General features: G+C 46.5%; 1 protein-coding gene and 1 long non-coding RNA gene across 7 annotated transcripts in view; one reads left to right on the top strand and one right to left on the bottom strand.

Annotated features, from left to right (window-relative positions):
• Positions 1-27,835, bottom strand: part of LOC119450883 (probable D-lactate dehydrogenase, mitochondrial) — a 463,244-nt gene that overhangs the window by 392,665 nt on the left and 42,744 nt on the right. For all 6 annotated transcript variants that reach the window (XR_007466574.1, XR_007466573.1, XM_037714356.2 and 3 more), the window contains exons 2-4: positions 24,895-25,157; positions 3,599-3,940; positions 2,441-2,599 (exon numbers count right to left, since the gene is read on the bottom strand). Coding sequence is in view for 4 of the 6 variants with exons in the window: in XM_037714356.2 (XP_037570284.1) it covers positions 2,441-2,599; positions 3,599-3,940; positions 24,895-25,152 (759 nt within the window). In the remaining 2 variants the exon portion in view is untranslated. The remainder of the gene's footprint in view (positions 1-2,440; positions 2,600-3,598; positions 3,941-24,894; positions 25,158-27,835) is intronic.
• Positions 16,145-18,206, top strand: LOC125944886 (uncharacterized). Its single transcript, XR_007466580.1, has 3 exons — positions 16,145-16,285; positions 16,702-16,799; positions 17,797-18,206. It is a non-coding gene; the product is annotated as an uncharacterized LOC125944886 (long non-coding RNA).

Genomic DNA, 27,835 nt, shown 5'->3' with positions numbered 1-27,835 from the left:
GCGATAACAAAGGTCGGCCTGAGGTAGATTTCTCTATAGCCAGCTACTCTGCGTCGTGCGAAAGGAAAGAGAGAACGAGATAGGGGTATGATAGGTGATGACGACAGAATGAATATGTAGAATACATAATGGGCATAACTACCCATGGCTTAAAGTCCTGACTCGTACTTTTCAAAAAGTTAAGGAAGGCCCGTATTGCCTGAATACAAGATCCACAGTAATGCCAAGGGCGCAGATATATGGCATGACAACTTTTTATGGTGGTATAGCTTTTCCACATGATGTGCGGGAGCGTACACTGAATACTCGCTACGCAACCGTATTTATTTATTTAGTTAGTTGGAATGTGCTTCCATAGAAATGCGGCATCTGTGATGGTGGCGATACAGCTGGAGAGTTTTGTGTTCGGCAGCAGAACATTATGACCATTTGGATCGCAGCGACGGGCGAGTAAAAAGCGGTGGTGGCTTTCATCTGTTCCTATCGTTTTATTAAGGGGCGCCTGCATTTTTCTGGTTCAATTCTTCCCGGGTAGACTGCAGGCTCATACTTATTTTCGGGTAGTAGCGGACATCGGCTTTCTGGCTACTACCAGAAAAAGCATTGAAGAACCCTGCTACTACGCAGTTCTTTTCCGAGTAATTCGCTTCCAAAAATGTCCTACTTGTCCTTGCGAACAATGGTGGCGCCCACCTGTTCCATAACGTTGTAGGCTTCCGAAGGAATGTGTCCCCGTGGAAGCTAATGCTAGAGCCGGTATGTCTGTGTATAATTTAGTCGGTAAACCGGAGTTGGTCGCTAGGAAAGCGGGGGGGGGGGGGGGGGGGGGGGGGGGAGTGCTTCTGGATACGATGCTCGATTTGCCAATTGGTGCAGAATTTTCTCCCCTCTGCTTGTCATTGTCTGCCGCACTATCGAGAAGAATTGCACCTTAAAGACTTAACGATGTGTGCAAAATTGGCGGTAGTCTGTTGGAGAGGATGCGGCTCTAGTATACGCTTAAAGAGGGCCAGAGGGCGTCGCTGAGTCGGTTGTTACGGATTTCTGAACGTATTTAATCGATAAAGTACGTTAGTTATGCTCACAACCTGTCTAACTAAGCACGCGGAACACCTTCTCGAGCAAAATTCATTGTAAATTAAGCAAGGCTCCTTAATTGTATTGGGAGACAGAGCAATGTACATAATACTCTTTTTAATTTCTACCTACTTTCAGTATAAAATATGATGCTGGTCTATTGCGAGAACACCCGTCAAAACTGCTGGAGCGAGTAAAACGCGAAAATTTATATTTGAAGGCCTTTCCGGTCTGACGCCGAATCACATTCGCAGCAGCCAATCATGTGCGCAGTCTCGTACTATTCGCGAAGTTTCAAATTTTCGGGAAAATGTACTGTCAACCATAAGTACCGCGACATAAATTGTATAGAGTCTGATGCACGTGGCTTATCCGAACAAGAGCGAATGCACCAGTATGTTCTACGAGCTCGAGAGAGCATACACATGATTTCCAAAGTGTTCGATTAGTAGGTGTAGAAAGGCAGGCACACAAAACAGACACAAGAAGGATGAGAACAACGCAAGCCCCAGCTATCAATTGAAGCGTTTGCACGAAGGCGGAAAAAATGGAGAAAAATCGCATCCTTGACATCAGCGCCACTCAGAATGAGTTTTTGTCGTTACTAATTCCAAGTTGCGCTGATCTCAAGGATACGTCATGGAATACGAACTCGCCCAAACCACCACCCTCGTGAACACAAAACGTATACGTGCATGTATCAAGGGAAACGCAGCGCCAATCCGCCAATCATGCACAATCGTGGGCACTCGCTAGAGATATAACGGTTTAGGCACGGTACCACTTTAGTCAACATATTCGAAGGCTGACTTACGCTCATGCTACCGCTATTATTTATACGCCAAGCCTCGACCTAGAGTAACTGAGGCTCGCTTTAAGGGTGCTTATACAGTAACTCTACCTCGACCGTCTCTCTTGCTCCCCCGTGCGGCCTGCCAGTTGATGCATGTCAAGCTAGTTGATCAGCTCCCTGTCGCGCTAATGCCTGATCGGCGCGGCGCTCCAGTGACATCCGCGCTTCGCATATTGAAAATATAGAAGGCACAGCGCCTAGCAATCGTGGTTGAACGCGATTGGCTGAAACGTCGCCAGCGACGCTCGACGCCGCGAAGCCCTTAGCAACCGCTCTGAGAGTAGACCGCGCCGCCGGACGCCTAACCCAACCAAACGCCTGGGAACGTAATGCGTCGCGGGGCGTATGTCGCAGGCACCAAGCACAAAATGGCGGCGCGCTGCTACCGTGTGACATCAAAGCGTCGTCGGCGGCGTTTCAGCCAATCGCGTTCGAGCGCCGTTGTTAGGCACTGTGGATTCGAGATCTTCACTATACGCGTCCGCACTACCTGCGCTTATTACTGCTCACCTGGGGCGCCGAGTGTAGCCGAAGGGTGGCCTGCGTGATGATGCCCAGCGTGCCCTCGGAGCCGACGAACAGGTTCGTCATGTTGTAGCCCGCAGACGTTTTGCGCGTGCGCCGGCCCTTGCCCGCCGTGTTGACGACTGTGCCGTCGGGGAGCACGACCTGCAGGAGGAGCAAGAAACACGCCTGTGAACCGAGAACGAGCGCCCAATCCGAAACCAAGCATAAGATCACCTTTTCCCAGGAGTGCGCTGCATTAAAACGGGGACGAGACCGGCTAGACGGCAGCGAAAGAAATCGCCATAATTTATCATTTCAGGTAGGCCTTTCATCGTTGGCGTTGGCTTAGAAATAAGCTCCCGTGTTGAATAAATCACCTCCGCTATTCAGAACAGAAACCCATAGCTGTCAAGTAAAGTTGGTAACTTCTTGTCACACGTGTTGATCAGTTCATAGTAACAGCAATCGTAACGGGAATGCTAATGAAAATACCGAGGCCAGCAATCTTGTCGCATAAACAGGGTTCTAATTCGCTAAAACTCGTACCATGTACCGTGTGGTGTCACTCACCTTCTAGGCACACGGTGAGGCTCCTCCGCGTGTCACCCCTCCCCCGTCTCCCCTCTTTTTTTTTTTGTCAGACCCTCCTATTTCTTAACGCATAATTTGTACAGTGAATGCGAAATAAAGTAAGAGGGCAACGCTGCTATTTCTACCTGTAATTCGGCATTTATTTCTGTAAAAATATTATATGGTGGCATTTTGATATGTCACGTTTTGTAAGCGTTGTAGAAATTGTGCCACTAGACACTGCGAACTCCGAAGCCATGGCGCATTCGCTTCAACGGCCCATTCAGGTGTTGAAGCAAAGCTGCTTAACCCCAGGCGGTTTACTTTTGCCGGATGCGAGAACTAACAAAGTTTTGTGCCCCGAACAGAGACGAGAAAGTGAGCGTGCCCACATGCAACGGTATCCAACTGGCCAGTGCAAATACGAAACAGGGGCTGCGAATGCGATACAGACATTGAGGTGGCGTAGGGACACAAGTGCTAGAGGATGTGCTGACCAAAAACGTTTCCTATGAAATCAGTTGCATCGCTACGCCGCACTGCACAATTTCTCAGTATACGCGGCGAAGCCATCACAAAGCCTCCGCGCACCTCCAAGTTGAGCACGTTCTCGCGCATAGTCCCGTATCGCACGGCGTTGGTGCCCGACGCGCTGGTGGAGCACATGCCGCCTAGCGAGGCGTCGGCGCCCGGGTCGACGGGGAACCACAGGCCCGTGTCGCGGATCTGCTGGTTCAGGTTGCGCCACGTGAGGCCGGGCTCGACGACCACGTCGAAGTCACTGGCGTTCAGCTCCACCATCTTGTCCATCTGCGAGAGGTCGATACAGACGCCGCCCTGCATCGCCTGCACACCGCCCTCGAGTCCGGAGCCGCTGCCGAACGGCATCATGGGAATTCCCTTCTGGTAGCACAGCTTGGCCACCCGGCTGACCTGCGCGAGAAAGCGATATCGGGTATACGGCGAGGCATGAGCACGAAGCAAAGAGCTCACTTCGACGCTGTTTGCAAGATTCGATCAATTGAAGTTTTTTCTTCGAGGAGTGCTGTTGTCCGCGGACGGGCTCCCAGGTGGTGTTAGCACCGCTGCAGACTCCCGTACCAAGTTCACGGTCACGCGGGGTGTTGACGTGTCTGATGCTCCTACGTGTTATCGAGTTGAGGCAGTGGTGAAGTGCGCGGTATTTCGATATCGCAACCGTGCTAAGAAAAGCTCCGGGCACGAAAATGCTGTTGAAGCCAGCTCCTTCTTCATTCCGAAGGTCCTGAGGAACATGTGCGAAAAATGTATGCACTTAAGCAGAACGATTGCACAATACAAACAGTTGCAGAGGAAAGCGATGGCGGTGCGTATTAGACCATAGTGGTCCGTAGAAAGCTCATGAACGAAAAAATAAGTTTCATTGTTGTGAGCATTTTAACGCGAATCGAAACATGATTATTTACAAATTCAATACGTGTCTTGGCATGGATAAACTAACCGCAAGCGCGACATGTCTCCACAACCAAGAAGTTTAATTAAAAGCAGAGAGGTTTGCCATCGTAGTAGTATTCGTCTACATAATACTCTGCTAGATACTAGGAGAGGGGAGAGAGACAAACCCTATACGAGAACTAAGCTCTTGCTTTCATCGTCTTCACAAAGTATAAAGTTAGAATTAAAATGAAATTGTGGAGTTTTAAGCGCCAAAACCAAGATCTGATTATGAGGCACGCCGTAGTGGGAGAATCCTAAATTATTTCGGCCAACTGGAGTTGTTTAACGTGCACCCATTGTACGGTACACGGGCGTTCTTGCATTTCGTCCCCACCGAAATACGACCACCGAGTCGAATCTTGTATTCGGCTCCATACCGCCCTCTCCTCAAGCATGAGGAGGACGCCATTGAGGTCATCCTCCGAAAGATGATTAAGCGGGCCCTTGATCTCCCGGTCAGCACCTCTAACCAGCGCCTTGTGGGCCTGGGGATGGTGAATACGCATCGGGAGCTCAAGGAGCCGCGTCTTACCAACCAGATCACTCGTCTTTCTAAGACACTGTCAGGTGGCCGCCTCCTGGCCCGACTGCGCCTGCAGACAGATGGAAGAGCGCGTACGTACGCCGCAAGAATGACGCTATGCCCTGCATCGTGTGCCCTCTTCACCAGAACATGGCACGCACACGCCATGATGGCAGACGCCATGGCTCGGGTGGAGACCCTGGAGCGCCATTATGACTGAAAGCCGGCGTATCCTACGTGGACGCCACTGGCCCACATCATGAAGGATGGTTTACGGCCGCGGTTGTCCATGAAGGCTTTTAAAGTTAAAAGTTAAAGGCCTTAGCTTTTGCGCCAGAAATAACATGAGCGGAGGAAGTCGTCATCGCGTTGGCCGCATCCGATTCTCGCTCTCAAACCATCATTACCGAGTCGCGAGGGGCCTGTCTGAACGACGAACAGGGTCAGATTCCATTCCTGGCCTATCGTGTCCTTCAATCTAGCTGCCGAACCGGGGACCCCGAAACCCGATACGTCGTTTGGGCTCCTCACATGGGATTAGAGGTCAATGATGCAGCGGATGCTGCCGCCCGCGCGCTATATTGCCACGTGTCTAGCGCGGCGATGACGACGACATAAGACACATCGGCACTTAAGAAAAACATAGCAAGAAGAAGAAGAAGCAGTGACTAGCGCGCGGTATTTTAAAACCGTCCGTTCTTGTTACTGCCTCTGCCGACAAGTGCGGTTCGTTTGTCCCTCGAGCTTTCGCCGTCGTGACACTGGTGGAGGTGCTGGGTACCTGATGCTCGGGACGCCTGCTCGGACCCGTACACGCAGTCCCGAGAATCAACCTGTCGACATTACTCCAGTGCACCGATTCAGCCGCCGCCTGTTAGGCCTGAGCCCAGAATTCACCAGCGTTCTAGCTCCGACCAGCATGGACACTCCTACATCGGCGAATCTTCCTCCTTCACAGATGGCGACAAGCCCTTCTCAGGTGACTCTTCAGCATCCTCTCGTTCCGGATATCTTTCGTGGCGATGCGTTTGATGACGTTGAGGACTGGCTTGATCAGTATGAGAGGGTTGCCAAAGTCAACGAATGGAGCGCAGAACAAAAACTTAGGCGCGTCTATTTCGCACTAGAAGACAGTGCGCGCACGTGGTTTCAGAACCGGGAAGCGTGCTTCCAAACGTGGAACGACTTTCGACGCCAACTCCTGGATATGTTCTCCTGTTCCGACCGGCGGGATTACGTGCAACAGCAACGCGCTTCCAGAAACCCAACAAAAGCGTCGCTATGTATGCTGAGGATATGTCCCGTCTATTCCGCCGAGCTGACCCCGATATGCCCGAGACTAAGAAAGTGCGCCATCTCATGCGCGGAATTAAGGAACAGTTGTTTGCAGGCCTAGTACGAAACCCACCAACCACGGTAGACGAATTCATCAAGGAGGCCACAATAATCGAGCGAGCACTTCAACAACGATGCCGCCACATTGACCACCTGTCCAATACCACGCCGATGAGCGCCGCCGCTAAGAATGCCACCACTAGCGAAAGCTCTCTGCTAGAGCTGATTCGGAGCATACTGCGTGAGGAACTACAAACCCTGGTTGCTCCTTCTCCCGAGCCAGCAGTTGCTTCTGTTGTCGAAGTCGTCCGCCAGGAGCTGCGGCAAGCCTTTTCATCGCCCGTGCCGTGCCCCGAATCACGCCCGTTGAGCTATGTCGATGCTGTTCGTCGTCCTCCCCCTCCACCACCGACCACGCCGTTCCCTCCGCGACCTGTTACCACTCCATCGTGGCAGCGGGAGCCTAGGAGACGTCCACCAGCTCGCCGAACTGAGTTGTGGCGCACTGTCGACCTTCGGCCACTCTGCTTCTACTGCGGGGAACCGGGCCACATTGCCCGTTACTGCCCTCATCGAGACGTCGCGTTTGAAGGCTTTCCACGTTCAGCTTCCCCGCGCTTTGAATACCGCCGTGCCCTGGACGAGGGTTACTCGCCGACCACCCAAGCCGCTTCGCCACGTCGTCGCTGGCAGTCTCCGTCACCTCAACGTTCCGCTTCCCCCAACCGTCCCAGTTTCGCTGACGTCGTCAGAGGCCGTTCCCCCAGTCCTCACCGGGGAACCCAGTAAACCACGAATGTCCATGGGACGTACTGGTAAGGTCGAAATGTCCAAGACGAAAAACGACATTCTATAAACATCTAATGGATGTCCCATTCGTGCTTCGTGCCATGTGGCTGTTCAAGGGACGTTCTTTGGCTTTCTATTCTGGATGTCTAACGTACATCTAAGACATGGGAACCATGGACGTATATGTATGCGACAGCAGCACACATATTACAGCAGAAATTCCACTGGAGTTGTCTAGTATGCGAAGCATACCCCAAAATCCTGGCAGTAGTGCAGAAAGGGCCCAAGCACAATGGCACATACCCTGTGAACTAGCGAAGGTGTTTAAGCCTAGTCACAATACGTGGCCAATACCTTGTGATAGCCAATAGATAGCCAATCAATAGCTAATTGATAATCTATCAATAATCAATAAATTCTGGAAAATGCTGGGGATAACTTGGTAGTGCTTAGTCTAGCCAAAATACGTGGCCAATACCTTGCATTAGCCATGCAATCAATAGCTAATCGATAATAGATCAATAATTAATAAATTCCGGAAAATGCTGGTTCGGATGACTCATAGTGCTTAGCCTAACTCAAATACGCGGCCAATACCTTGCGATAGCCAATCAATACATTCGAAAAATAGGGGTGATGACTTGGTAGTGCTTAGCATAGCCCAAATACGTGGCCAATACCTTGCGATAGCCAATCAATAGGTAATCGATAATCGATCAATAATCAATAAATTCTTCAAAATGCTGGGAATGACTTGGTAGTGCATGGCCTAGCCCAATTACGTGGCCAATACATTCCGATAGCCAATGGATAGCCAATCAATAGGTAATCGATAATCAATCAAAAATCAATAAATTTCGGCAAATGTTGGGGATGACCTGGTAGTTCTATGTGCCGATCAGCGGCGCTGTTTCTTTAGCCTTGCGCCACTAGTGCAAGCTACAGTATTTTTTTATTGTTCCTTAATGCTTATTTTAAAGCTGCCAATCATCTACATTTACACTATTATAACGAATAAATGTATTCGGAAATTACGCATTTTAGTACAGATGCAAGGCATTACACTTTTTGCGTCACGGAGAGATTTTCCTGGGGTACTCGCTGAAGAATGCTTGCGCATTAATACGAGGTGCTATTATTGGAAACAAATTTAATCGATGTGAAAGGGTTTTATTCACTCGATCGTCAATTCAGCGCGGCGGACACTAGTTAAATAGGCGTCTCTCAGATAAATTACAAAATTCATTTAATTAACTTTTCCATAAGTGATCTTAACGCCATCCTGCAATAGAGCCCCGTGATAAGCTCTTTTGAGTCATGTGGATGCCCCATGGAAGTTAAGAAAACGCGGTTTCAGCATCACATCTGCCTAGTTTCGGTTTCATCAACACATCGTCACAAGCAAAACAAACAAAAAAAAACAGCCGGCTCTTTAAAGTCATTTTATAAAAAAGTGAAGTATACATGTTCATGTACACCCTAAAAATAAAGTTGTGACTGTGCTTGTACAAGTTGCTGTGCTTCGTGCTTGTACAAGTTGGGACGCCGCCATTGTCATCGCCAGCACCATTTGCCGCTCGTAGCCGCTCGCCGCTCATTCGCGCGCATTTTATTACAGCTTTTGGTCTGTGGTGCTGCTGTGTTCCGAGCCGCCCGGGTCGCCGTTTTCAGAGCCTTGTTTATTTTATTTAATAGTTTCTTGTGAGCCCGAAAGACACAAGCTTCGAGAGCCTTCATCCTTTTCAGCGCAACGTAAAGGTAAATTGAGTTGACGCTTCTTAGACTGAATTGGGGGTTGAGGTTCGCCATCATGATTCCGGAACCATAGAGTTCGTAATGGCATTAATGGTGCAGCAACTTTGAAAAGCTCAGCGCTAGAATTTGTGATTTCATTTTCGTGATGGTAGCCTTCATTAGCATTGTTTAATTTTGCGTTTGGTTATTGTTTTCTACAGCATGCCGAAGCTCAGCTGGACAAAGCGCCATGTTCGCAACAGAGCTCGTCTCGAAGTCGCGGCAATTTTGGAAAGACCTTCAAGCTTGAATCTTGCAGTGACGGAGCATTCAGCTGAAATTTCAGTTGGGACTGCTTGCAATGAAGAATGCATTCAAGAAATAACTGTTCACAGCTCTAATTCACCCACTGGCTGTAAAAGCCGTTCATCTTCTCAGCAAAGTGCTCGTGAACTGTCCCCTGTTCGCAGCTCGAATTTCCCCGTTAGCAGCGAAAGCGTTTCGCCTTCCCAGCAAAATGCACATTGTGTCTTGGAGTGCATTTCTGAAATTCAGAAACCCGTTGATAGCAGTGATGTTGAGCACGAGCTAAGGGTCAGAATTTGGTCCGAAAGTGATCCAATGACTGACGGTCCGCAGCCAGGCACTCACGAAAATTCGGTTTGGCATGCTGAGAAGGGAAGCTCTAATGCGAGTGACAATTTTCCCTCGGAGTTGGCAAGATGGGCTGTTGTCAACAACATTACTCATCAATGTCTCTCAGCTCTACTGGTTCTTTTGAAAACTCATATCTGTTTTTCCACACTTCCAAAGGACGCTAGAACCTTGCTCAAAACACCTCGTGCAACTGCTGTTGTCGCTGATGTTACTTATCTGCCTCCTGGACAGTACTGCCATTTTGGACTAGAGAAAGGGTTCATCAGCTTACTTGGTGAAGTACACAGCGCTCAAAAAGTCAGCCTTTCATTCAACATTGATGGCTTGCCTCTGTCGAAAAGCTCACGGGAACAACTCTGGCCAATTCAGTGCTTGGCACATTTTGATTGCTCTGGTCATGAAAGTACCATGGGTCCAATCATTGTTGGTGCATTTGTTGGTTCATCAAAGCCTGACTGTGCCAATGCGTTTCTTAAACCTTTTGTAGATGAGCTCAAACATGTGCTTTTGAAGGGAATTTTAGTTATAGACAAGCCTCTTAAAGTTGAAATCAGAAACTTCATATGTGATGCCCCAGCTCGAGCCTTCATATTTAAAACTAAAGGACACAGTGGTTACTCAGGGTGCCCAAAATGTACCGTAGAGGGTAGCTACAAAGAAAAGATGTTTTGTCCTGCTGCATCAGCTATGCTGCGAACAGACCAGTCATTCCGAAACCAAACAGACCTGGAGCATCATCAGGGTGTATCATTGTTAATGGAACTACCAATTGACTCCATCAATAGTGTGCCTTTAGACCCAATGCACCTAGTCTACCTCGGAGTTGTGAGAAAGCTCGTCAATACATGGCTTTCGGGGCCCTTAGTGTTCAGACTAGGCCCTACAGATCGCAAAGAAATATCTGTAAGAAATGTTGCATTGGAAAAACATGTCCCTATGGAGTTTGTGAGGAAACCGAGAACACTGGAAGAGAAAGATCGCTGGAAAGCAACAGAGTTCAGGGCACTTCTTCATTACACTGGGCCCATAATCCTCAAAAATGTGCTATCTGAAGCTGTCTACTCAAATTTTTTGGTACTTCATGTCGCAATTACTATACTGAGTACTCGATCACTTTGCCAGGATCATGCGGGTTTTGCAGAGACACTCCTCAAGCACTTTGTGAAAGGATTTGTACAGCTATATGGCGAAGAGGAGGTGTCATACAATGTGCACTGTTTGTTGCATCTTGCAGAGGATGCCCGTTTGTATGGCCCTCTGGATGCATTTTCTGCTTGCCCCTTTGAAAGCAACATGCAATTTATCAAAAGACTATTGCGCAAACCTGGCTGTCGTCTTAGCCAGCTCTATAACCGCTTGGAAGAAAACCGTATGCACAAGCATCAAGCTGATGTTTTTATTCGTCAGTCATCTCCATTCACTCTATTGGGAGAGAGTACAGAAGGAAATCTACCAGTTGACTGTAAATTTCCTAAATACAATGCTGTAAAGTTTCAGTCCTTCACGTTAAGCTTGAAACCATCCGACAATTGCTGCCAAGTTGATGAAGACATTGTGATTGCTGAGGGCTTCGCTCACAGTAGATCAGACGGAAACCCATGCATATTTGGCAGGTTGTTCTGTAACATTGAACCATTGTACAGCTACCCGTTGGACTCAACAAGACTTGGAATTGCTATTGTCAGCAAACTTTCTTCCGTAAAGTGTTGGCCTGTTGAAAAAGTAAAAAAGAAACTTGTCAAGCTGCCATACAAAGACAAATTTGTAGTTTTGCCACTGTTGCATACGGTATAGTGTATGCTTTTCTGATCATGCTTGATTTATGAGCAGTGATTTTTAACAAGCACTGTATTATGCCAATATGGGAAAGACTTCTTGTATTATGTACTTTCTTATCGCTATGTTAGTTTTTTTTACATCTTCTTGTATTCTCTTGCTGGTTTCTTTAAATGAGGCAGGACAAGTGTGTAGTGAAGCTTGTTTACTATGCTGGTATTCTTGTTGCTTCTCAAGAGTGGATACTGAAAAATGCGTGGCCGGTCCACTTGAGTGTTGTTCTCTTTAGGTCCTTAGTAGTTGCACCAGACCCTAGTATGTCTTTTGCATGGTATTGTTTTTTGTACAGTATTAGGAAATTGGCCTTGTTGGTGTCCGAAGGATGCATTTGTTTTCAAGCAGTGCAAGAAATATGAAAGACTTGAAGTCGGTCTAGTTATCCAGTCCTCTTGGGAAAATGTGTTTTTTATTAGCTGTGGCGTCTTGTAGTTGGCACGTCTTTGAGCAGGCATGGGCAGTATTGTGTACTGCTTTTTTATGGCTTCTGGATTAGTCCTTCAAAGCTTAGCAATTTTCAGATGAAGTACTGCCTGGTGGAGTTTGTGGATGAAAAAAGCATAGAGCTTGTTCCTGCAACATGGGTAGTGGGCAAGTACTGTTTCTGGCCTCCTGGTCCTGGGTGCCAGACAGCGATTAAGAATGGCTATGAGCCAAGGGAAAGCTGGAAGAAGTACCACATCATAATCAAGGGAACCTTTGGTAAGACTCAGTTGAATGTATTTAATTCAGAACTAAAAATATACATGATTTTGTGTTCTTTTTCTGATTTACAGATAACTACGAGGATGGTCGCAGAAAGCTCCCTATGGCAGAATACTCATCGGATTTTGATATGGAGCAAGAACTCAAGAAAAGGAAAATTCACAAGCCAAGTCGCTACGTTGATCAAGAGATGTGCAATGCTCCAAAGCCACCACATAATTTCCCAGGGCCCTCAAGAAGCCAAGGTAACGGAAGTTATAAACCTGAGCAGTTCACAAACTTTTTTTCCTTCGAGGAAGATGTCTCTTCCCCCAATACATGCATGCAATAATCAGCTTGAAATCACTAACTTGACTAGCTTTCTGACTAACTTTACGTCAATGACTCGAAAGCTCACAGAGCCTTTGTTCTCTTGCAGATAGTCTGGAGAATGACCTTCGAGAAGGTACAGTCTCTTATTTATCTTTTAAGCAGCATGTTTTTTTTTCTTGTTTGGTATATGTAACTAAGTGCTTGTTTTCTGTTGTGCAGAAGATTCATCTCTGTCACAGGACTCATCCGGTATGTCTCGTGGCTCTCCTTCTTTAGAGGTAGATAGCACACTGAAATAACACTTGTTGCTAGACTAGGAGGGCACAATGCAAGAATGCTTCTTTACATTGTATTTAAGTTTTATGTTTAACTGAAGCCTGCATGTTTTCCTAGGGTGTATAACGCACCTTAAAAATCAATTTTTCTTTCAACAGATAATGAAGACTGGATGTGCACAAAGGAGGCTGCTCATGTGTCTGATAATACACAGGCACGAGGTACTAATTCATTCAGCATATCTGTTCTGAATTCAGTGCGCTACTAGTTCTTCTAAAATAGCTGAAATATCATAAGAGAACACAATGGTTAAGTGTGCTAAGTCTTGTTTTTATTCTCGGCCTGTAAGAACTACCTATACGTAAAGTTTTCATCTTTACATCTCACATTTAGTTGGGGATTTCTGCTTTTGGTTGCAACATATTTCATTAAAATAGCTTCTGGAAGCTGGCACTATATGTTAGAAAATTGGACACTTGCTTTGTTTTTCTTCCCAGTACCCCATTCTGTTACAAGGGCATCACAGCCTAGCCCACGTCCTAGGAAGCTTCTGCCTGTGGAAGGTACGTGACAGGCACAACTATCTGGGCTTTGGGCGTTTCTTGAATGTAAAATTGTGAAGTGTATATGGTTTTCATTTTTTTGTTCTTTGTGGAAGTGAAGAAAAACGTACTATTGCTATAATGCAGTAATATTTTTGTGTTGCGAGTAAAAGTGCAGAGGAAAATAATGTCGTTTCACTCAAAATAGTACAGCACAAGAAGTTCTTTTTAAATTAGGCAGATTGGCCTGATAATATTGCCTAACAAAAGGACTCTACTAAACTAAGACCTCAATTTTTTTAGACACTCCATAGGCATCAGACTTGCTTGTGTTATGAAGTTACTCTATAACAGACTAACTGTATGTGGCACCTTCTCAAGCCCCTTATGCAATAAGTGAATAACTGCTGTAAGATGTAGCAGGGATTAGTGGAGCGTGCCAGTAATACCATACTACTGCAAGTAGCATGAAATCACAGGCAGCACAGCTGCTTGGTCAAGACAGAGTTTGGTGAATGAGGTGGGTTCTGTATTCGTTAACCTGTCACTTGTTTGCAGCAATAAATATAAAAATTGAAAGTTTCCTGTGGCTCTAATATCTGTAAGGGCTAGTTGGACTGAATTTTCCACAGCTGATAGTGATCTAACCAGCATTGTTTGTTGCATTGGAGATGTGCATATAAAATAGTCATTTCAGTGCCTGTTTGATATGACATGGTATAGAGATTATTGGAGGTGAGGTTAATTTATGGCAAAAACGGAAATTGTATTGGACTGTAAGTTTCTGCAATGTTATCTATACCAAAGTTGCATGTTAATAGCACACAAATGCCTTAATAGTCTAAATACATTCTTGATAAAAGTGCTTCTAGAGTTTTGGTTTTTGCATTATTTGCAACATTGCATTTGCGGAATTCTGTTGTGGTACTTGAATCACAATTGCCAGCACATGACATTTGCACCTTTCATACATTTATGTGCAGAATTTCAGCGTGAGGTGCTGACGCGGCTCTCCGTACTCAGGATTGTTCAGCAGCAGCAAGGCGAGTTGCTAACAGCGTTGACAACCCGGTGCACTGTGAAACAGTCTGACAACGCTCCTCAAGTTGTAGTGGGCCAGTTTGACAGCTATGACGAACTGAAGAAATTCGACCAAACGCTAACTGGACCAGTCAGGGAGGCTGTGGTAAGATCTTGCTCTGCTTCCAAAGGCTACCTTGTCGGACCTTTCATGTCTTTTGCACATGAAAAGTAAATTTATTACGAGTGTTGTCCAAAACGAAAGTTCCGAATACATTTTAAGGCAGGCATGATCATCAATGAAAAATTCTGGGAGAAACCAATTTATGATGAGTGTCCACTTTACTGTGATTAGCACTGAAGAAATGTATCAACACTATGCCACTGCCGGGTTCCTCTTTAACGCTTCCCTCTGGACATGCAGCACCACATAGTGCTGCCGTAATGTCCCTTTGTGGCACGTGTGTGAACATATATTTTAACAAGATTGTGGAGAAATACGACGCGGGTTTCATTTTGCCCAGCACCAGACAAATTTTTATTTTTTTATATTGAGGAGTGGCAAGCACCCAGTGGCACATCCAGTGACCCAAGTTGGCACCGAAAAGTTTAATTGAAGACCGGCACATAACCCAGTTAAAATAACTAGTGACCCAAGTTGGTGTCAAATAGCTAATTGAAGGGTGCCATTTACCAAGGAACGCATACCTAATAACGCTTCCTTGCGGGCTAGTTGGTGACCCGTTCTTCAAACTGTTACTGCTGTTAAACAGATCACGTGTTGAACTGTTTTTTTTCCCTGCGTGTATATGTGCTGTAACAGTTTGAAGGACTCGCACATAGTGACTCAGGTTGGTGCAAAACAGGTTTATTATAGAAGCCTGGCACATAAACCATCACGCATCCCAGCGACCCAAGTTGGTGTCAAAGAGGTTTATTTAAAAGCGGCACATACCCAATTCACATATGCAGTGACCAAATTTGACAAGAGGTTCGTTCACACGTGGCACATACTTTCATATACCCAGTGACATAAGTTAGGATGAAGGATGTTCATTGAAGGGCAGCACATAAACAGTGACATATCCCAGTGACACAAGTTAGTGTGAACAGAGTTAACTGATCAGCGTCGCCTACGAAATGTCACAAATCTCTGACACAAGTTGGCCCGAGGATGGGACAGCAGCTCGATGCTCGCCATTAGACCATGAACTACCCAGTGACCCGAATTGGCGGGCAAATATGTAGCCCTCAGAAACACCGTGAAGTGTGCTAATAATGGAAAGCCATTTTACATTTTTATGCAATGTAAACTTGGAACAGGACATGCAGCACTGTACTCAAGGTGGGCCACCCTTACAGGACTCAAAAACTGAAATGTTTTCTTGCAGGGCAACTTTCTATTGGCCATGTTGAAGTTCAGATACACGCATGACATTGTTTGTCATTGGCAGCAGATTAACTTAACACTTGGATATAAAACATACTGTTTAGCTGAAGCACATTTCTAAAAGAACATAGCTCACATCTGAAATAGCCTTTGCATGACTCAATAAGACGACATAAACATTTTCTTTTTCTGAAGTTTCTGGTGAAATTTGTGCTTGTTTTCTTACATGGCTCAGGAGTAACGCTAAAAATTTCAATTTTGATGCTTTACCTTTTCGTCCAGTTTTAGATACCAGATAAAAGGCAAGTTTTGGTAATAGTGCAGTAATCTTGGGCTACTCTTTGTTTGCTCTTGATTATTTCAACTTACCTGACTACATCTGAATATTCCAGATATTGCTTCCTTGAACTTTTGAACAGATTAACTCAATATCTCATGTTTGTTTGGGTCTAACTTATAAAGATACACTTGATCACGCGTCAACATTTTTCATGCACTTGATTTTTAGTAACCTTGAATTCTGCAGGTCCAGCAGCTTGCAAACATTGGGGGTCCAAGCCCAGAGTCTTGCACGCGCAGGGTTTTGAGAAGTGTGCTGTCAGACAAACTTGCATCAACATTCTCATGGCACGGACGAAAGGGGAAGAATGCCTTTGACTGTCTGCTTCTCTCCAAGTGCATTGTTGGTATGTATATATATGACTTTACATAACATAGTATTCGCTTGTCTTTTCATGTTATTTCCTTTTAGAATATATTTTATGGTCATTGCTGACATCACTCACTCTCGACATTATTTTAATACTTTTATATTTTGCGTACCTTACATGGAATATTTTAGGCCTCTATACAGCCCGCAACATCTACTTGTCATCCACGGTATCAACTTCCCCACACCATTTCTTGGCGCTCTTTGGCCATCTCTGGCCCTTGCGCCATAAAACCCCATATCATCATTTGCTTGTCATGCAGGCATTTTAACAAAGGATGTGGCAAATTTGAATTTTTGGCATTTTAAATATTGCTAGTCTTGTGAAGCTTGTCAATGCACAACAGGCAAGCTTGTGTTACTTTGTGTTTTGTCCATGCTTTCTAATTGCAGATGCTGTAAAGGTCACCCATAGATGTGACAATTTTGTGGTGGAAAGTGCAACCAAAGACTGGCTTCGTCATGCCCCGGCAAGATGTGCATCGGAAAAGGTAATTAGGAGCATTCTCGTTAGTAATTTTTTCAGAAAGCTATGTTATTTATTTTACCAGTGTGAACAATATTGCAGAAATTTGACGTCTGCTGTCATTGATAAGATTTACTGAGTCCTTGCAGCAGTTCACGCCGGAACCACAAGCACACAAATGTTTGACAGCGCACTTGGTGTTGTAGCTTAATGGAGTGCTAAAAAGAAATAATTTGAGGTGTGCTAGTAAGCTACCTATTTATAACACAAAAAAACCACTCATGACATTGGGAAATGCTTGATAAACTAGAATAGGCGCAACAACGAGACAAGAGGCAATGCTGCCTTAAACTTCCAGCACCAGCTCACCATGGTCTTATGGATGTTTACAGCATTTGCTTTTGGCCTAACAAAATTTTGTGGGTAAAGGTGGACTACTTTCTAGTCGAAAAAAGAGGAAGACTGAACTTCACAAGTTTAAAGAAATTTTACTGGGCTACAATGGCACAAATACGATGTCAACGTAATGTAGTGCAGCTAACAGTTTCAGCGTAAAATTTAAAAAAGCGGAGCTTTCACATATTGTCCTCATTTCTAATAATCAACTTCTTACCGTAAAACTAACAGTTATTAGAGTTATTTGTCAGTTCAAGCTGACTGGGTGTATTTTAGGGTCCCTTTATGCATAAAAAAGTTATTGTGATGAGCTTCTCATAGCAGATTTTTCCTTTCCAAGTAGAAAACACGTCTGTACAAGAACTCGAGGTAGCTAAAAGTAATCTGGAGCCTACTGTGGCAACCCTCATAATTGTATATGTTGTTGTGTGACATTAAACTTCATCATTCTGTCGATGCCATGGGAAGTTTTATCCATGTCCTGTATCTCAGAAACACAAAAGCCACATGATTTTTATTTTTTATGGGAATCACTTCGATGATCCTGTTAATAAATGCCTAATGTTCTTATGTTTGCAACTGTAAGAACTGCAGCAATGCCGTTTTTTTTTCTTTTCTACTTGCAGTCAGCCAGCCATCCTTCCAGCCTGCCAGCTAGTGATCCAACCAGTGACTAGACGTGATTCAGCCATTGACTAGACATGTGATTCAGCCAGTGACTAGACATGTGATTCAGCCAGTGACTAGACATGTGATTCAGCCAGTGACTAGACCCGTGTCCCAGCCAGCGACTAGACCCGTGTCCCAGCCAGCGACTAGACCCGTGACCCAGCCAGCGAACTAGACCAGTGATCCAGCCAGCGACTACTAGACCAGTGATCCATCCAGCCAGCCCCTGCCACGGCATGAACATAAGTTGGGCGTGAGCTTCTTCGGCAGGTTGCTTTGGGAGAGGGTTTGTTTTTACTTTACTGAAGGCTTTACTTCTTTTAACTTGCTTCGCATTAGCTGGCACATTTTGCATGCACTGCTGAAGTAGTCACTGCACTTTTACTGCACCTTAAGCACTTTTTTCACTTCAGCTGCGCAAAAATTATGGTGCCCTGAATGCAAGAAGAGCATATGTTTTATTTAGTGAATGTTACTTGCAGTTGACTTTTTTAAGCTGGTACAGTGCCACTCTTTTTCTTGCTCTTCTGCTTTGGGATAGCTATCTTAGCAGCAGGTGTTGCACTGCTGTGGTTTTTGTAGTGTCCGAGCGTATTTGAAAACATCTAACAGTGCTTTCCATGATGTGACCATTATATTGATAAAGTTTACAATAATGTATGCGTGAAAGCTACCTTTGTAGGAGCTGGGATGGGAGATGTTTTAAAGGTCTCGTTATGGATGTTTTTGTGGTGGCACCTATTAAAAAATATATGTAGCCAGTCAGCTCACATTGTGAACCATTTTGAGGTTTTTAATCAACACAGAATTAATGTTCCACTATCTGAAAATACTGTCAGCTGTTGGACTTTTTAATTAGTGTTCTAGAATGTTCCATGTTTATTCTAATCTAATTGCCTAGCAACCAAGCTTGTGTATTTGGTCTTTTTTTGTCACATTGCATTGTTGCTTTAGAATAAGTTCTTCCTTTTACTTGTTTAGTCAGTTTTATCATACTTGTGATATTTTGTGATATCGTGCAATATCTTTAGTTTTAGCCTAGTCATAAAAAGTGCCTGTTAAGGCGAAGTCATGGCCAACATGCTTAACTCCGGAAATTTTCATTTTTATTCTAGTCTACTTTGCATTCGCCTGCATACGTGTTCTTTTTTTGTGATATTGCATGGCTGCTGTATCACACTTTATCCTCTCGTCATTTAGCCATTCCTAAAGTATTGTCTTTTGTGGTTATCCTTGTAGAAACATTTTGTAGTGTTTCATTGCATTCATTTTCTGCAACAAAATGTTAAACATTGAGAAGCGAGTTACTTCTTCACATAACCTAGTCATGACAAGTGCCTGTTATGGTCTGCCTGTACTCTTAATAATAATAGCAAGAGCCAACTTTTAATAATGTTAGTAAAGTGCTTAGTTGTGAATGTAAGCAAGAATCTGGTATCTTGTGTCAGCAGATCTCATAATGTCTCATCATGTATGTTCGACACATTACCATGTGTGATAGCCTTGCACTGGTCCTTGAATAAAAGAAAAAGAAGTTTACATCTGTGTTGTGCTTTCAGCGTAGCAGGCAGTGCAATGGTACTGCTTCTATGCCAGCATGTTTGGAACATTATTGCAGTGTATCTCCGATTCGTTTACTCATGGTGTTCTGTTAACTTGGATACAAACAAATACTTTAATGGTTTCATACTTTCATATCGCAACAATTTCATAAACACTCAGCCGGCCACTGGTAATGTGCAGTACTAAGAGAACACATTTTTATGGGCCTTTCTATAATTTTGGGGGGAGCCGCGAACAGTGGTCTTAAAACTCCAGTGGACATCTTATGGATGTCAGTGTTTTATGAATAGATATCTTTCAGATGTACATAACATCCAGCCTGAACATCCATATAACATACCAGGTTTGTGATCTGGATGCATTTTAGATTATCTATAGTACATCCGTGGAATGTCATTGGGAGAATGCTGGATATCCATTGGATATCTTGAACGTCCAAAACCTAGCATCCTATAGACATCTTAGGGACATTCGTGGTTTACTGGGAAACTAACGACCGCGACCTCCGGGGGGAAGGTTTCCAACTGTCGAGACGCCGAAAAGACCCCCCAACCGCCGCAACAAGACGACATGCCGACGACGAGCAATGCCGACGAATGTGTTCGCGCCGACCTCAGCCTTTTTGTTGACGGACATCCCGTAACAGCCCTTGTGGACACCGGTGCTGATTTCTCGATTATTCGTCAAGAGCTGGTTGACCGCCTTAAAAAGGTGACGCCCGACGGTCTCTACGAGTTTAAGGTGCTACCTTTCGGTTTGTGTACCGCGCCAGCCACTTTTCAGCGTCTAATGGACACCGTACTTTCAGGTCTAAAGTGGAAAACGTGCTTGGTATACCTCGACGATGTGATCGTTTTTTCGGCTACATTTGAGGAGCATCTAACCCGGCTACAGGCTGTTTTCCAAGCCGTACGCTCTGCAGGCCTCACGTTAAAGCCTGAAAAATGTCATTTTGGCTTTAACGAACTCCCATTTCTGGGCCACGTCCTCAGTAGCGAAGGTGTCCGGCCTGACCCAGACAAAATAGCCGCGGCTACAAAATTCCCCACACCATCTAACAGGAAGGCAGTGAGACGCTTCTTGGGCCTGTGCGCTTATTATCGCCGGTTTATTGCGGACTTTTCACGTATTGCCTCACCGTTGACGCGACTAACACGAGAAGATGTTCGCTTTGTTTGGGGCGAACTGAGCAAATGGCATTTAACGAATTACGTCAGCCTCTGCAAATGCCCCCAGTTCTGGCACACTTTGACCAGGACGCCCCGACAACACTTCATACTGACGCGAGCAATGTAGGTCTGGGTGCCGTGCTGGTGCAATGGCAAGAGGGCTCCGAGAAAGTGATCGCCTACGCCAGCAGAACTCTTTTGCACTCAGAAAAAAACTATTCAACTACGGAGAAAGAATGCCTCGCCGTTGTGTGGGCTGTTATTAAGTTTCGCCCTTATTTATACGGTCGCTCATTCACCGTCGTCAGTGACCACCATTCTCTGTGTTGGCTGACTAATTTGAAAGACCCCTGCGGTCGACTGGCGCGCTGGAGCCTCAGGTTTCAGGAGTTCAACATGTCCGTCGTATACAGGTCAGGGAAAAAGCATACCGACGCCGACTGCCTCTCTCGGTCACCTATACAGCCTTCTGTCACCGAGGATCCGGACACAGACGGTGCATTCTTGCGAGTCGTCGATACATTTATCATTTCCCAGCAGCAGCGCGACGACCCAGAACTGCTTCCGCTTATTGATTTCCTGGAAGGCCGGGACAAAGACGTGCCTCGCCTGTTTGGACGCAGTCTGGCGTCATTTTGTTTGAAGGACGATGTTCTCTATAAGAAGAACTTTTCTCCGACGGGCAGCACCTACTTACTGGTCGTGCCTGCTTCGCTTCGCAATGAAGTTCTCACAGCGTGTCATGATGAGGCCACCTCAGGTCATCTGGGCTCCACACGAACATTGTCCCGACTGCGGCGGAAGTATTATTGGCCGAAGCTCCCAGCCGATGTTAAACATCATGTGCGCACTTGTCCTGACTGCCAAAGACGCAAAGCCCCACTCGACAAGCCAGCTGGTCTCCTACAACCTGTAGAGGTACCGGGAACGCCCTTTGCCAAAATTGGCATGGATTTTCTTGGACCATTTCCAACTTCAACTACAGGGAACAGGTGGATTATTGTCGCCACTGACTACCTCACCCGTTATGCGGAGACAAAAGCTACCCAGTGCGGAACAGCAGCTGAAGCAGCTCGATTTTTCGTCGAAAACGTCGTGCTTAGGCACGGTGCCCCAGCGGTTGTAATTACTGACCGAGGGCCCGCGTTCACAGCCGAACTTTTAGCAGCAGTTCTCAAACTCAGTGGCACAGCCCACCGGAAAACGACGGCCTATCATCCCCAGACGAATGGACTAACGGAGCGTTTGAACAAGACACTCGCTGACATGCTTTGCATGTATGTCGACGTGGACCATAAGAAGTGGGACGAGATTTTGCCTTATGTAACCTTCGCATATAACACCGCTCTACAGGAAACGACTCGCATGACACCGTTCAGCTTGGTACACGGTCGCGAAGCCACGACAACTTTGGATGCAATGCTGCCCCATGAGTGCGACGATATCCATTCAGACGCTGAAGAATTTGGTCAACGTGCCGAAGAAGCCAGAAAGCTTGCACGTGTACGCATCCACCACCAGCAAGACCAGGACGCAATGCAGTACAATCGTCAGCACAAATTTGTCGCCTACACACTCGGCGAGAGAGTGTGGGTTTGGATACCCATTCGGCGTAGGGGACTTTCTGAAAAACTACTACAGCGATATTTTGGCCCATACATAGTTATCCGACTACTGAACGACGTGAATTACGAGGTCATGCCCGATGGTGAAGCTTGTTCGCGGCGTCGCCAGCAAACCCCCGAAGTGGTGTGCATGTGGTGCGCATGAAGCCGTACTTTTCCAAGTGACTCGCGTTTTAGTGTCTCGTACATGCATACAGTCAAGTTGCGCATCAGGACGATGCTTCCTTTGGGAGGGAGGCAAATGCCACGTGTCTAGCGCGGCGATGACGACGACATAAGACACATCGGCACTTATGAAAAACATAGCAAGAAGAAGAAGCAGTGACTAGCGCGCGGTATTTTAAAACCGTCCGTTCTTGTTACTGCCTCTGCCGACAAGTGCGGTTCGTTTGTCCCTCGAGCTTTCGCCGTCGTGACAATATCGACGGGCTCCTTTCTTCTCTGACCCGGCCGATCAGGACTCCACCCTCAACCCAATCTACTCGTATACAAAAATTACAGCCTACTATCAATCCGGCCACGAATTCTACCACCGCCCGTGTAGAGGCCTCAAAAGGCAGGAGGAGTGCCTCCTGCTCTGCCTCTTAACCAACACTATGTTGTGCCCGGCGGCACTCAAACATTTCTCAAACACTCAAACACTCAAACACTTTACTCGAGCTTTCCCACACTGTGCAGAGAAGTCATCGGACCTCTGAACATGTGGTAGACACCACATGGTGTGGGCTTGCCCATGCAAACCTGCTCCCCCCCCCCCCCTTACCCAACTCTACCCGGGAGGGCTGGGAGGCTGCCCTACTTGGCTGCGCAGAGCTATAGGGACCCAAAAGGCCCTAGTTGAGCGCGCGCTGGCGGCGGCTACCGACACTGGGGTCCCGCACTAGGGACTCCACCTAGTGTTTGTAAGGGGCGGCCTCTTCAGGGTCGTCCCGAGCATACCTCCTGGTACTTTTTGCACGACATTAAATGTTTTTCACGACCACCACCGGCCGGGATTTGATCCGGTGACCTCGGGCTTAGCAGCGCAGCGCCTAAGCCACTAAGCAACCACGGCGGGTATGGGGACGATGTGAACCCAAACACGGCTGTTATCGCTGCAAAAAAAAAAAGAAAGGAAATTGTCGCGTGCTATTTTCCCTGTACTCGCGCGACTCTCAATAACGTCTTTCGCAGGTTTCCTTACTGACGTGTTAGCAAGCTCTCTGGCGTACGGTTTTCGTTGACGCTCGAGGTACACATCATCAACTATAGAGTAGGTTTACGAAGCGTACGACTGCCGTATACTGGTAGTGACCACTACTGTCTAGCAGCCCACACTTGCAAAGCACTCCAACACACAACCTTTGTTGGTAGCACCATGGTAGCACCAACACATAGAGGCACCATGAATTTTGGTGCCACAACGTGGGACAACGAATTTTTCGACCCATGAGCCAGCTAAGGATTTGGCCATTAATAACAGACGATGCAACTTTCAAATAGCCGTATTTGGAAGGAAGGAGTGCGAAAGCCTAAATAGCAGTATACAGAGAGACAGTGCAAATGACAGTGTTGAGCAGTTAGGTTGAAAAACGATAATACTTCTTCATTCAACTACTTCTTACACGCTATATCAGAAACCTTCTTCAGCAATTTACACTCTAGCTAACAGATAAAAATTCAAAAGCAGTAACCAGTAACATAATTTGTTAGCTATTTAGCTTCCATACGTGACTACAGCAAAAAGATGCCGGTCGATTTCGACCACTAGACGTTCATCAGCATTTTTTCGAACACAGGTGCTTCGCACAAGATCTCGATCCGCTTTGACATTGACGAAAAATTCGGCTGCGAAAACTGGAAAAGCAGCAAGACACCATGACTGCTTTGGTATACAGCTGGAGAGCTGGAAAGAAAATTATGACGGCACAAATTACACGTCATAGCGCAGCGCTACCGTACATTCTTCAAGTGATTGATGCTGAAAAGCTTCGTCTGCACGTGCTCGGATGAGACGACAGTTTTTGAGTGATTAGGTTTCATGACGCAAAGACATCGGAGACCAAAGAGCGCAAAAAGTCACCGTTATCGCTCAAGGTTGAGTCTAGAAAAACCACTGGTAATCTTCTGCGACCTGCTTAAACACACTTCGAAGCACGCCCTCCTGGCGGTGGAGTGCATGAAAGCTTTGTGCCATCTACTGACCTCACCGCACCATCAAACAACTTCGCGTTCGACTAAATGTGCTGCATTTTTTATATAACGGCACAACGCGCAAGACGTGATAGGGATACTTCTGAAATCGCCACGCGCAAAAATTGTTGGACTGACTGGTCGGTTTCGTCAGCAAGATTTTGGGGCATTAATAGAAGCCGCCGTAGATGTGAAACATTTCCTTCTACCATGCTTAAGTGCGGACGAAAGAGCTTGCTGCGTAGATTGGTAACTTCCAAAAGCGATACCTGAAAGCACTCGCTAAAATATAAAAAAATGGAACAAATGAACTTCACAACTTCTATGGGTACTTCGTTAGCCATGTCAGGAAGAGACCGAGGAAGGCGCCGAAAGGCCAAGTATCATTTCAAATGTCAGTATCATATCAGATCGCAAGCACTTAATGATGCCAGATCAAGTACCTGCTCGAGTTGTATCCCCATTGTCGTAATTATTTCATCGAGCCTTTCACTGTGGCTCTCTTTCAATGCCGGCTGTAACCCACCTGGTTGGTGTCCTGGGCAAAGACGACAACGTCTGGCGCGGCGGGGACGTGAGGGCCCTCGTCACGGCTGTGCTGCTCCCGGATGGCCTCGGTGGTGCTGACGTTCTTTGGGCCAAAGATGGCCTCGAGCTCCTTGACCACGTCCTGCGAGAACCACCGCCGGCCAGTCTCTGCCGGGCCGCTAGCTGCTCCAGCGGCGGCTGCCCGCTGCAGCAACCCGCGGCACAGCGAGCACCACGGCACCCGCGACACCAGCATGGCGGCTGCGTGACGGGTGAACACTAGGGCTCGCAAGTTGTGCGCATGCGTCTTGCACTACAGTTTCACCACATTGCGAGTCTCACTGGACATTTACAGCTGGCGTAGAGGACACCACAGGGCACAGAACACAAAGTAGAACACCACGCACAGGAAACGGCAGGGGAAGGATGTAGCAAAGTAAAACAGGCCAATGAATTCCTCCCGCCCATAGCGAAGGGACAAAGAGGTAAAAGACACACGCCGCTGACAACCACAGCTCATGATTTGGATGCGAGAAAGGGCAGGGGGTGGGAGGGAACAGAGATCTCCCCCTTGCCGGATACACAAAAGGGACGAGGGAACACGGCACAAGTTCCTGGAAAACACAGACTCTATAGGAGCGTCTCTCTTGCGTCACCTCTGAGCAAGACCGTCAGCCGGGGACCGACGGCATTGTGCAATGCAAGATCATGCAGTCAAGACAAGTTTTAAAGCATCTTGTTCATATAGTTCGTTCTACAAAAGTTTAGAGAGTGCCTTCTTTCGTGTTGAGTTAAAGAGTCACCTGTCATTATCTCCCTTAGAACAAAAATTAAAAGCGTTCATGCAAAGGGGCAAACGCCCGCGACTGACCCTCCTTAAACTCACCGGTACAAGAGAAGAGAACACACTGTGAAACGGTCATGAGAACCGTACGACTCTTTTTACTACAGAACAAATACAATGCAATCATAACTTACCAATAAAAACATACAAAACCAGAATAAAGAAGGACCAGGTCACAAACTACAACTCAAACTGACAATTGCGCTCAGCGACAGAGCCGAAAAAGTATCGTGAAACTGGTAGAATCGAGTGAAGAACAATACGAGAACCGTATCAGTGTGGCGGGAGAGCTTCTAGTGAAATAGCTAAAGCTGCCTAGAAGAACAAAAACTTTAAAAACTTCGCTTACTGAGGCAACAATAAAACACAACACATACATGCACGCTTGTCAGCGCGTTTCCGCAATGTATACGCTTCGGTGATTTTTTTTTTCTGTAAAGTTGATCCACTGCCTTGGACGAGAAAGCCGTATTATTGAAGGTTGGGGAACCCCCAGTTCACACCGTGAATATCCTGGCGTCGTCTCGTTTTATTGCGATAGCAATTATATGGACACTCCAAAGCAGATTTCTGCCGTCGAGGTCGCCGTCGCCGTGAGGTTCCGTATGACGTCAATGGAGATGAAATCGTCGCCGCGCGATGATAAGTGGTTCTTGAGGGAAAGGGAAAGGTTGGCGCTATCTCCGAACGCTGTATGTGCGAGTGAAAGGGCGCGAGGGACGCGCGCTTTCACGGGGAGTGAACGAACGGCGGAGAACAAACGCGCGTTCTGTGCCGTGCTCCCTTAAGGGCTGCAGAAGTAGGCGTCTCTTTCCTCCTTTACAATCACCATATATGTAGAGCAAACGCGCCTTCTTCTGACGCACGAAAGGCCGTGGGGGGAGGGGGAGGGAAGGGAGGCGACGTTGATCTGCGGCACCAAGTGCCTATTTATATCAGAGGCTCCGGCAACAGTCACCAACGCAGCGCGCATTTTGTGCGAACGCGGGCAAAACGCCGACGGCGTCGACAACAGTTCTGCGTGTTGCCGGTGCTGCTGCATGTCCAAGTTTATACAGCTGATAAAGCTACTATCGTTACTCCGTATAGCTCTGTACAAATTGGCTATCGCAATTGATGCTTCGCCTTTCAGGTGAAACTGCGACAACTTTTAAAGACGATAGTCTTTCTTGGGGAACTTAAACGCTGAAAATTTGGTCTGTCTGTCTGTCACCCGATTCAGCCACCCGGCCAAAGTTGGACCACTTGCTTACCGCCCACACTACATAAACTGGTACGCCTGTTCATACTTGTGAACTTTATCGATCACAAAGTAAATATTACGCATATCTGAGGCGCAACATCACTAGGTAAGTATTAGGAGGTGTGTTCCTTTAATAGAAAATACATAGATACGTAACTCTAAAGACTCTAGTTTCTTAAGCTGCGCTGAAAATGCCATGCTATGCGCGCCGACGAGCTACCTCTGCCATGGAGGAAGGAAACCCTCTGCACAAGCTCATGTTTCCCGATGTACTGCCAGATGGCGTCCATGTCTCACGCAGCGCCTCCTCAATTTTATCAATTCCAGCCAGATGCGGCCGATTCAACATAAAGGAAGCGCTGTCTGAGGCAGGGCAAAATATAAATGGCCGCTTGATGAAATAATGCGGTAAAATGAAATCTGTTCAAACAAGCCTCCATTGCATTTATCATGCCAGGACGGAAATGGTACGAGAACAGCATCACGGGTGGCCGCGGATCAGACCAGCACTCATGTAGTACGGCCGGCAGAAGACTATCGTCTTTCGACGAAATTTGCAGCGAAGCACGCAGATACGCGGCAATTTTTATTGCTTACAATCAAGCTATGTTCATGCTTATTTTATTGCAGCAATCGCCTGTCTGCGCTATGCAATGACTTCTACATGACATGAGAAATTGATATAAAACTTTTGAAACACAATCTGCGAACTCAGTTCAAAGACTGCGTGCCGGGACTTGTGCGTCAAACATCCCGCCACATCTGATCTAGCTCGATACAGTTGATGGTTAAACGAGGGAAGTAACAACGTCCGAACCGCTGCGCTTCGTATTCTTTTTCTATATCTGGGTT

This window comes from Dermacentor silvarum, chromosome 4 (assembly GCF_013339745.2).
Source record: "Dermacentor silvarum isolate Dsil-2018 chromosome 4, BIME_Dsil_1.4, whole genome shotgun sequence".
NCBI classification, from domain to species: domain Eukaryota; kingdom Metazoa; phylum Arthropoda; class Arachnida; order Ixodida; family Ixodidae; genus Dermacentor; species Dermacentor silvarum.
The sequence above is the reverse complement of the archived record's forward strand: the minus strand, read 5'-3'. Positions and strand labels throughout refer to the sequence as shown.